Source organism: Alligator sinensis, unplaced genomic scaffold (genome assembly GCF_000455745.1).
Source record: "Alligator sinensis unplaced genomic scaffold, ASM45574v1 scaffold256_1, whole genome shotgun sequence".
NCBI classification, from domain to species: domain Eukaryota; kingdom Metazoa; phylum Chordata; order Crocodylia; family Alligatoridae; genus Alligator; species Alligator sinensis.
Genome location: NW_005842139.1, coordinates 2,236,663 through 2,248,359, shown reverse-complemented (window position 1 = coordinate 2,248,359; position 11,697 = coordinate 2,236,663). Strand labels below are relative to the sequence as shown.

At 40.0% G+C, this 11,697-nt stretch overlaps 2 protein-coding genes across 2 annotated transcripts in view; both read left to right on the top strand.

The window, feature by feature from the left end:
- The window catches only part of LOC112550539 (epidermal growth factor receptor substrate 15-like), a gene marked incomplete at its 5' end in the record, with an annotated part of 25,548 nt that extends 23,966 nt beyond the window's left edge, over nucleotides 1–1,582 (top strand). The window contains one exon of the mRNA XM_025206092.1: nucleotides 1,558–1,582. The remainder of the gene's footprint in view (nucleotides 1–1,557) is intronic.
- The window catches only part of LOC102372229 (epidermal growth factor receptor substrate 15), a 39,967-nt gene continuing 29,729 nt past the window's right edge, over nucleotides 1,460–11,697 (top strand). Inside the window, exon 1 of the mRNA XM_006025318.3 lies at nucleotides 1,460–1,630. Coding sequence (XP_006025380.1) covers nucleotides 1,460–1,630 — 171 coding nt within the window. The remainder of the gene's footprint in view (nucleotides 1,631–11,697) is intronic.

The following is an 11,697-nucleotide window of genomic DNA, read 5'->3' as shown; positions in this document are numbered from 1 at the left end:
CTGGCAATGGTGGCGGTGACGATGAGAAGCATCGAGTGGGTATGAGCACAGGGTCCACATCGGGGCCAGGGCTGGCAGGGCCCAGGGCGGGATAGCAGGAGCATGGGGCCCAGGCTGGCACATGGCTGAAGTGGAGGCAACGGCAGCGAGAAGCAGCGGTTACCAGTTATTTGTATTTACATTCAGCCCTATGGGGAAATGGGTTTTGCTTAGTGCCTTTCCGCTTAACACTTGATTTTTCCAGAAGCAATTAACAACGCTAAGCAGGGGTTACCTGTATTTTTTTTATTATATAAGGATAAATAATGGAGAACTCTATTGATTATCTCTCTGTTGATATGAAAATGTTAAATTTCTATTAAAACACGGGTCTTTAGGAAAATGTGATACCTTTTATTAGACTAACCAAATAGTTGGAAAAATTGTTCTTTGCAAGCTTTCGGGCACAAAAGCCCAAAAGCTTGCAAAGAACATTTTTTCCAACTATTTGGTTGGTCAAATAAAAGATACCACATTTACCCAAAGAACATTGTGTGCCTATCTTCTTGGACCCACACGGCTATAACCAACACCCCTGAAACTACTGTTAAAACTTTATTTTAAAAAGTCTGAAATACCACTTTTGAGTTCCAACTTAGGGGTGAGGAGGAACATTAGATTTATCAACACAACTTTTGTTTTAGCCTTGAAAGAATTGCATGTGTTCTGAATGTAACAGTGGTAAAAAAGCACTAATTTATCTTTCTAGGAAATACTTTCACTTGTTCAGATTTAACAATAATAGCTTTGTTAAGCTTGGGATGTTTTCAAGCAGCCACAAAGACCAGGAGAATTGTTCTTTTAAAAATACTTGCATATACATTTAAAAAGGAAACCTTTTGTTTTGCTTATTTTAACTACTAATACCAATAATAGCTAAGATTTCTTGGTGATAAAATGCTCAGTTGTCTGTAATTGCTATTTTTTAAATTGGAATATATTTCTCTAACAACGGACTTGGTATGATGCAACAAATAACTGTTAAGGGAATTACTGCAAACATGCTGCTTAATGTATTTTGCTTTGACTCTAAATTTACCAGTAAGTGTCCCTAAAATCTGTTTAATACAGATAAACCTGTCATCTGTAACTATTTCCTCATACAAGGAAATGTGTTCTGGGTGCTAGCAACTTGTTCATGTTTGCAAGGGTTAAAGAATGGAAGCTGATGCAATCCCTCCCCCTTTTCCCAGCAGTTTTCATTAGACAATTGCTCCATAGCAACAGTGAGATCACTGAAGACAGTATTTCATTGATTTTTTTTTTTTCCTCTTCCATTTTTGAGCTATTCTTTTCACCTAAGCACACTTCAGTGAGAAGGCATTTTTTACACTGGGCATATATGTAGATTCCTTCTTTGGAAATAATTTAAGAGACGGAGTTGCCCTACAGTTTTTTTTTCTAAATTTAATGTTTTGCTATGTATCTAAAAAGAGATACAGGATTAGGGGGCTGGATAACTGTACCTGCTGTAGCTGATGTTCTTAAGTATTCTTGCATTGTTTGCTGGTCTTCTAGGGAAAAGAATAACGTGGAACAGGACCTCAAGGAGAAAGAAGATGCCATCAAACAGAGGACAAATGAGGTCCAGGTAAATAGGCAATAAAATTACTGATTTTTTTTTTTTTTAATTCTTTTTTTTATTACTTATTTTCATTCATGTGGCAACATTGTAATTACACTTTTAAACAAAATTGCAGTTTAACACAAAAGAAGCAAAGGCATAAGTTACCTTGAAAAATGTCCGTGCTCTGTGTGTGTGTGTGTGTGTGTGTGTGTGTGGGACAAGGAAGCATCTGTATATGCATATATACATTTCTTGGCTATCTGCTGTTGGCTTGTATGGAGTACTGAGCGTACTGTGATGAAGCCAGTAAAAAAAACCAACAAATTAACTAGCTGTTTAACATTTGCATATAATTAGTGAAGGTTTAAAATTCTGTGCAAATTATGACTTTAAAATGGCCAAAATAAATGGATTTGTAGTTGCCTGGTACCACTTCTCACCAAAGTAAATCGGCCCTCATGGGTAACATAGTTTTACTTGAAATGTGTCACAATAGTGAATTTAAAAAATTGAAGTACACTTTTGAAAAGATTTAATTTATAAGGGCTCTTACAAACAGCCTATTAAATCAATCAATTCAGATTTTCTTCCTGTTTCATATGAATAAAAAAACCCCAAATCTAAATAGTTAAACATTCATGTTTAAGATATTTATAGTCCAGGCAAGCCTTGTGTTAAATGCTGCAAAGCAATCTTTCAAATAAGTGGTAAGATACAAAGACAGCTTGAGTTGCTGCATTTAGAAATTAAAATCTTACTTCAGCATGACTCCTGATTTTCTAAATGGGATTAAGTATAAGTAATAGCTTACATTTATTTGGCAGAGTATGTAAAATGCATCAGTGTCCTGCCTGCAGTTATGCTGAGAATTTTGTTCTTGGCTATTTTATGTCCCTCATGTCTGGATTGTAATTAATAGTACAACCTAGGTGAAAATAAGATGCTGGCATATTGATGATAATGGGCATCCATCAATAGAAGTAAAACAATAGGAAAGAAGTTAGAGATATCAAATATGTCCAAGCTGATAAATGTGGATATATTGGTGAATTGAGTCCTTTTTAATAATCTACTATAAACTTTCATATGTGAAAGAAAAACTATCATGAATCATACCTGCCAAAGGATAATTTTATAATGTAGTCTGAAAGCCTATGGTTTATGCACATCTCTTTGAAGACAGAATTTTCTGTGGATCTATGCAAGGAGGTAAATACAGCTAATTTTTTTAATTGAATTCGTTTACGGCAAAAATAAAGTCTCAAAGTGCAGTCTTGGTATATGTGTATACAGTGTTTGAGGGCAAGAGATGTAGCAAAACCAGGGAAGTCATGCAAAACAGTCATGTTGGAAGCTGCTGTTCTAAATCCTTAATCTTTTAAAGATCATTTAAACCGTCTGTTCCTTCAAGTTGAATGTAGATCTGTCGGTGTGACTGTGCTGGTCTGTATGATGGCTTATTCCTTGTTGCTTCTCTGGTCAGAATCAAAAACTATAGGTTACAAATGAAATGCAGCGAACATGTGATTTGTTTTATTTTATTTTATTTTTTGCTATTGATCTTCTTTTCTTTTCATGTATCAGTAGTTTAAAGGTTTATTTTTTTTTGGTGACTTTCTTTCTTTTTTTAGTGACACTGGTTCTAGAGCTACGTGTGATAAAGTTGACATTCAGAATGTCACCAAATTCTTGTATTTTCTCTTTTTTTTTTATTCCCATGTTTGTATGCCCGAAGATACCTGTCTGTGACCATATCTTATCATTTTTGTGTACTGTTTTCTCATGGTCTCATGTAGTGACGTCACTGTCCAGAGCGTGAGACATCAGAATTATTCCCATGGCAACACATCATATGGCAAATAGGCTTAGTTTGTTGCTGAATGAATTTTTCAGAAGTTAGCAGAAATACTAGAATTTTTTATACATATTTAAATAGTAAACAGCAATGATGAGATGGCATTTCAGAGAAAGTATGCAACTTCCTAATATTTCTAATTTAAAAAAAAATGAAAAAACACCCCTTTGCTATTGCAAAGAACTGCAGTCTCTAATGAATTGGAATATTTTATTGTTCTACACATCACAAAGTCAGGAAATGTCTAAGGTGACCCTGCTGTTGAATTCTGAGGTTAGAGCAACACATCTACAAGTTCAGAATATCAGCCTCAAATGTGACATTTCTTCCTTGGAGGTAGAGAGTCTTAGACCTTAAACTCAGTGTTACTTAAAGTATTTTCTAAAATCAGTCCATTTTGAAGGCTGTGAAGTGGACCTGTTAGACGTAGCTGTAGCTGAGCTCCCTTTGTGGATGTTCACCAAGTTGTTGAGATCCAAACCTTGGATCTCGCTGGTCTTTGGCTCTCTGCCTCTAGACAATCCAGTGACCTCCTCATTCTGGGCTTCTAGGCAGGTTCATCTAATTTGTGCTGCACCTGTGTTGAAATAAGAAATTCTCTATATCAGCCCAGCTGCCTAGTCTAAGAGTAGTGCTGGCCCTCCCATGCCTTCCCACACTAAATTGCACGCTCTATTCTGAAGCTTTTTACCTCTGGGTTAACATTTTCCCCTTTTAGATTCTGATAGAGAAAGCAAGTGGTGCACAGACCTTACCAAGGAATCTCTGAAACAATCACACTTTTATCATAGACAAAGCACGACCGATGTACAGATCTATGGGAAAATGCATGTGTGTAAGAAGCCCCCTCCCCTTCCCCCCCCGTTCCCTTTCCAAACAGAGGTAAGAGGGGTTTTGCTTCTGTCCTTTCAGCAGTCTAAAAGTATTCTGCCCCTTTTCTTCTGGCAAGTCTCACCTTATGAATCCAGTCTCCTGCCTTACTGGACAGTGCATCTCTTAACAAGAAATTAGGTTCTGAGTATTGCTTGATATTGCTGTCTCTCCCTTTCCTCCCACTCCTTTCCATTCTGCAGCTGTCTGTGGTTTATTGTTAATATGACACTGATCCATACCTCAAGGCAATAGACTTTGGCTTGGTTGTGCCCCCCTTGGACATGATAGTTCTTGACACTGGTGAAATTTTGTTTGGTGTCATGATTGGGCTGTCAGCCACCCTTGTCATCTGCAGAGGTGTAGACCCTCCAGGATCGAGTTGGCACTGGCCTCACATAGAGGAGATATGATGATAGTAAAGCAGACAGACTTATCAAAAATCTCCTACCTTTTTTACATTACCCAAATGTTTGAACTTTTGTCAAAATAGTTCTCATTGCATGTTTAAATAGAGTTAAAGTTTGCAAGCAGCCTCTCCTCAGTAGTAGTTACTGCTTCTTTGCGGGTGTTGCTTTTTGAAGCTTGGATTTGAACGTATTGTATCAAAGCAGAGGCTTGGCAGAGACATCTTTTATTTATGCATTGCATCTACCTTGACTTTTAGGAGTGATCAAGCCTTTGAAGACCATCAGGTTGGTCAGTTTGAATCTACTGAGCTCACCACTGTCCAGGGCATGCCTTTGTCATTCTGATTTGTATGGATTTTGACAGGCTTTTTCTGTCTTCCTACAGCTATTTAACTATAGAATCCAACATAGTCAGAGCCATAGGTGGGTCAAATAACTGCCCCTTATACTCCGGTTAGTACAATAGAAGAGCAAAAAGAGCAGCACATGCTTTTTTACTCTACTCTTCGCATATTTTTTTTTATCCTTCCTTAAACTCCTTCCATCTCTGTCTCATTTTGCTTCTCCATCACCTTTTGGTTGAAAAGCATCACAACTTTCACCTATTTTCTCTTTTCACATTAATACCTTTGATCTTCCCCTTGCTTTTCTGCTGTTCTCCTTTACTTCCTGCTGTCATATCTGTATCTTGGTCTCCTCTGTTACCTCTCTGTAGTTTGCTTTGCTTGAAAACTGGTACTTTTAAGGACGAGTTAATCGTCACAGCACACTGTAGAACAGATAAATAGCAGTGCTGCCTTTTTTAACGTATGAGAGAACTTTATTTTGCCAAGAAGCTCCAATCTCTGTCAGGGGCCCTTTGCGCTTGATACCGTGTAATCACACAGTAAGAGCTGGGTGCTGTCACCAAATTTACTGTGTCGAGTCCTGCACTTGTATACACTTATGCATGTGTTTCATTTTACTCACGAGATAAATACCTAAGTATTATAGAAAATTAATGGTTGAATGCAAGTCAACAGTGTGCTGCTGCTGCTGCAAAAACCAATATTATTGCTAGATGTATTAATGTAAGTGGTGTGCCCAAAATAGGTAATTTACTCTTTGCTGGTGGTGGTAGTGGTTCTCTGTGGTAGTGGCATGCCTCAGTTGGAGTATGGCATCTAGTTTTAGACACCACACTCCACATGGCTAAAGTTTAGAGGGAAGTTACACGAGTGATAAGTTTAAAAAACATGACCTATGAAGAAAGCTTGAACTGCATGAACTTGACAAGGAAACTAGGTAAGGTTGGAAATGCAGTAAGTCTTCCAGTGCATGAAGGGTTGTACAGGAAGGAGTACAGTGATCAATTATTCAAGTGGTCCATTGGGTGGAAGTAAAAAAGAAACAAACTTAATTCTCAACAAGGAATGTTTTAGGATAGATTTAAAAGAAAAAAGAAACCAAATGTTTGAAGGATGAAACATTATAAAAGGCCATCAAGGAATGTCCACATGAAAATTAAATCGACCACACATCCAGGCTGGGGGTCTTACCACCATCTCTAAAATTTGCATATATATTATATACATTTAAAGGGGACTTTACAGAGAGTTAAAACAAATTCCCTGCCCTGTTTGGGTTTTTTTGTTAAGATCACAGCTCACAATAAAGAGCTTGTCATCTTGTTAGTTAGAAAGGAAGGGGGGAATGGTGATTGCTTGAAGAGAGGCTGATGTGTGAATGAGGAGAAAGTATGTTGGGGGTGTAAAGCCTTGCATAGGAGAAAGCGATGAAAGCAGAAGATTGGAGCAAGCAGAGGGAGTGACCAGCATTGGTGGATAATGGTTCAGAGTTGAAGGCAGAGGTAAGACTGTATGGCCCCATAAGAGAGGATAATGATTTAGGAAGATGTAAGATTTAGGAAGCCAATTCAGAAAACTGGGGCAGGAAGGAATATGACTATGTATGGAAGAGATATCTTAAGTGATAGCTTCAAGAAACTTAAAAGGTAATTAGGCCAGGTAATGGTAGAAGACTTCAGTAATCAAGGTAAGAATTAGGACCAGTTTTAAACTAGATTAGAAGACAAACAAATCTAGTCCACTCTTAAAATAATGTATTTAAAGAAATCGCCAGTGATGGAAAGAACACCTGTCTAGCCTTTTAAACAGACCATCTAATACAGACCTGGATGTTGAGAACTCGTACAATATTTAATACAATATGAACTTGATGGTCCCCTTGATCTGAATCAGGTCATGAAAGCAGTCAAGGATGATGGGCTCCATGGTATCCCTACAGAAACTTGCTAAAAAGGAAGTAATTGTCTCAAGCAGCAGATGTGTCTGGTCCTTCACATGTAGAAAGAAGGGACTGTTCCTCAAGACTGGAAAGATGCTTTGTTTCTCTGTCTGCAGGAAGAAAGGAAAGGGTTCTGATTGCAGCAATTTTTGTGGAATATCTCTTCTGTCCATTGGCAAAGTCTTGTCTAGTGTCATCCTTACCCATCTAGCACTAGCTGATGATCTCTTGCCTAAATCCCAGTCCAGAATTTGTTTAGGATATGATGCCACAAACATCTGTCTCATAGCAGGTCTAGAAAATGTACAGGGAGCAGCGTTATGATCCCTTGAGAGTATTTATAGATCTGAGTAATGTGTTTTGACAGTGTAATGAGCAAGTCTTCATTGCATTTGGTACTTGAATGATTCAGGTATCCCCTTTCTAGCCCTTCCCAACTTTTTAATATAGCCAGACAGTATCAACAGGATGTATGGCAGTGTAACACACCATGTCCTCAGTGCAGATCTTCATCATTCAAGCCAGGGTTAATCAGGGATGTGTTATTGCTCTTGCCCCATTATTGCCGTTGCTGGCTTCTGCTGTATACCATGCAGATAAAAAGTTCAAAAGTGGTTTCCCTGTTGACTACTGTCCACGTGCTTTAACTCATACAGGCTCATGGCCAGAAACAGTGTTTTGTACAACCATTTGAGAACTCCAGAAAGAAAACTTAGATGCTTTCCCAACCACTCAACACAGTGGGGGAAACAAGGCTAGAGACTTTTGAGCATTTTGCCTATCGTGTATATGTTCTTTGCTATTGCCAAAAAAACCCAGTTCTACATGTTAGTAAACCGTTGTGAGCTTCTGGGCATCTGTGCAGTCATGTTGAATCTTGGTCTTCGCTTTGATCTCATGACATTTAAGTAAATCAAGAGATAATGCTCCTAACACTGCTTTACAAATCTGAGGCCTGGACTATCTGCTGAAGGCACATTGAAGAACTTGAGTACTTCCCTCGGCATGAATTACGTACCATCTTATGCATCAACGGGAAACCATGGGTCAGCAAAGTAACAGTGCTTCAGAAAGCCAAGACAACTTGCATATATGCCATAATGGTTAAAGCCCAGATTTGCTGGGTAGGACAAGTGGCCTTCTCTGAACAAGACTGTCCAAGTGCTTGTTACATGGTCAGCCACTGAATGGCCTCCATGAGCAAAGTCACCAATACAAAGATAGTTTGAAAATTGCCTGGAAAAATTGCAGCATTTCTCTGGACAACTGCCAGGACACTTCTCCAAACAGACAACATGGCAGGCTGCAGTAAAATCTGGTGAGCCGACTTCTGAAAACATTACTATTAGAAAATGAAGCAATAGATGAGGAAGGCTGGAACAACTCAGCTGCAGATTTTCCTCCTAATCTTTCCTCATGTTATTACCAGTTTAGCCTGTTGTCATGTTTCTCAGGAACTGGACTACCCCGTCTCCAGCAGACTCGCAGATAATAGCTGAGACAGCTTCATGCTTGTCCTGAGGGAGTGTCACGCCTGCTGTATTTGCTTTTCTTGTGTTTTCCTTTAAATTTCCCCCCTACATTTTTTTTTTCCTGTTTTCTCTTTCATTTCTTCCCTTCCATGTATCTCTTCCAGTTGACTGCTCCTTCGTTTTGCTTTCTTTCTACTTTATGCTCTTAGTGTTTGCAGCATGGGGAAGCTGATATGCTTTCTGTCCTGGTATGCTTCCTGAGAGCTGGTTAACTTCCTGGTAAAGACCCATGCCTTGATGGGGTTTGAAAATAACATTTTTACTCTGAGGAGACAGGGGCCTGACATACATGTGTATTATACACTTGAGAGAGAGAACATGGGATCTGTCAAGGGTTTTCAATAACCAGTGGCAGAAAGCTTGTCCATCTTGATGCTGAAGTCTCAAGGCAGTAGACATCTGTTGCTAGGAATACTTAGCACTGCGCTACTGTTCCAGAAAATATAGCTGTTCCCTTTAGTAGAGGGCAAACTGTTACCAAAATAAAAGGTGTTTCAGATAGTGTCAAAATACAACATTTAATTTTCAATGCCTGCACCATACCCGTGTGAATCTGAGCACCATATGTGTAAGTCAGTAAACTAATGTTATATTCAGACCTGCAAATTGTCCATATGGAAGAGTTAATTTTTTTTAATATTTTTTTTTTCCTTGATGTGACTTACATAGGACTGGCAATATTAAGATGCTTAAAAAGGAAAAAATGATATACGAATCAGTCTGTCCTCACTTTAGGAAAGAGGAGGGGAATTTTCTATTTTTAAATATCTTTCTTTGTCACATCGATTTAAGATATTTCAGTGCTTACTCTATTCAAAGCATCACTCATGCGTAACTGTTGACAGCAGCTAAGGGGAGAGACGGATACAAACTGTTAACAAGGCAGCTGTTATGTCGGTATGATCCTGAAGCAATGCAAGTGCAGGGCAGCCATTCCAACGTTAACCCTGCTTCATTGAGAAAGCCAAGACAACTTACATGTATGCCATAATAGTTAAAGCCCAAATGTGCTGGGTAGGATGAGTGCTAGGCCTTCTCTGAACAAGACTAATCCAGGTGCTTATTACATGGTCAGCCATGGGATGGTCTCCATAAGCAAAGTGAGGATGGAGCTAGACTATTCTCAGTGGTGGCAGAATAAGGAGGAATGGTCTCAAGTTGTAGCAAGGGAAGTTTAGGCTAGATATTAGGAAGAATTTTCTCACCAGGAGGGTAGTAAAACACTGCAACAGGTTACCTAGGGAGGTGGTGGACTCTCCATCCTTGGAGGTTTTCAGAACCCAGCTAGACCAAGCCTTGGATGGGATGATCTTGTTGGGGCTGATCCTGCTTTGAGGAGAAGGTTGGACTATATGTGACCTCCTGAGGTCCCTTCCAGCCCTACCTTTCTATGATTCTATGATTCAGGGCAGTTCTAACTTGGTTAGATCACCATGGTATCACATGTGCATAACAGGGAGATTGTAACAGATGATGTCTGCTCCTTAGCAGCAGTAACTCCATTTCTCTTTTTTAGAATAGGTAAGTTGTGTGCTCTGGCTACTAGGCTTGTGTGAATAGGGAAGTATTCGATTTGGATTCGGCTGATTTGGAGGATAGTGATTCGATTTGGATCACTATCCCAAATTGATTCAGCCGAATTGGCTTTGGAAGATTCAGCACCGATTCAGAGAGATGTAGTGATTTGGCCATAGACTATAATGGGGAATTACTGAAATACCTATAACTTTGTCATTTTTGGCAGATTTGAATGAAAACAGCAGGCATGGTAGCCCCTTCTTAGGGCATGAAGCCTGCCAAGTTTCAAGGAGAATACGTGTAGGGGTTTCTGGGAAATGGCACCTCAAGCTTCTGAAAGCAAAACTCGTGACATGTGACTGTGTGTGTCTGTTAAGGCAGAGTGGGATGAAAACAGCAGGGATGGTAGCCTGTAACAGGGCCTTCGCGGTGCTGATTAGATCTCTGCCCGCCCACCTGTTTCTGGGCCAGCCGCCCCTCTTCTGCTCAAGCAGAAACAGCTCATAAATGGGACAGAAAGACTGCAGCAGAGGCTTATATGCTGTTTCTATGTCCCTCCCCCAGAGCACTGTGATTGGAAGGGGACTCAGGGAAAGATCACAGTCACTGGCCAGCTACAGATGTCAGTCGTCCCCACCCCCCCCTCCCTCTTCCAAGTTTCTGTTGCCCTGCAAGACTGCCATGCCATCTGAATCTCCAAATCTTTTTCCGAATTTTTTCTGAATTGATTAGGAGGTTGTTTGTTTTGTCTTCTGATTCGATTCTGATTTGGTGATTCGGCCTCTGAATCAGGTCAAATCTTCTCTGAATTAAATCAGCGACCAAAGCTTCGCATGCCCCTACTGGCTACCTCTTCATTGATATTTAGGATTGTTTAGGTGTGTATGTCTTTGAGTATGACTTTCATGGTCAGTCTTAATGTATCAGTGTAGACTGTGTTTAAATGCTAACATTTATCACCAAATGCCTAATCAAAGGCATTTTTCCAGAGACATGTGACTAATTAAAACATTGGTTAGTGACCTGCCCATATCCACAATGAATTTCCTGAAAGGGAAGGACTACCATAGGAGAGGTCCAGCTCTGCGCTGGGATCAGGATTGTGCTGTTTGTGTTTTAAGAAGCCAGCTGGTTCTGAGGTCTTGCCATTGCAAAGTCGTCCCATTTCTAGCAGTTTGAATCTCTGAAGAGCACTGGCCAGAGAAAGCGGGAGGGGTGGAGAGGAAGAGCCTGGAAGGGCACCGGAAGGAGCAGCTAATAATCCGAGAGGCTTCCTTCAGTCTGTATTATATGGCTGGGTTTCACCATTTCATAGATTTCTAGGGTCAGAATGGACCTGGTAGATCATCGGGTTCGACCCCCTGCTCCTGGCAGGAAAGAGCACTGGGGTTAAGTAACCCCAGCCAGATGCCTGTCTAACCTGTTCTTGAACACCTCCAAGGTAGGGGAAGCACCACCTCCCTTGGAAGCCCATTCCATATTTTGGCAACCCTTACCATAAAGAATTTCTTTCTTATGTCCAATCTAAATCTATTCTCCTTCAGTTTGTGGCCGTTATTTCTGGTAACCCTGAGGGGCGCCCTGGCAAACAGAGTATCCCCTATTCCCTGCTGCACACCA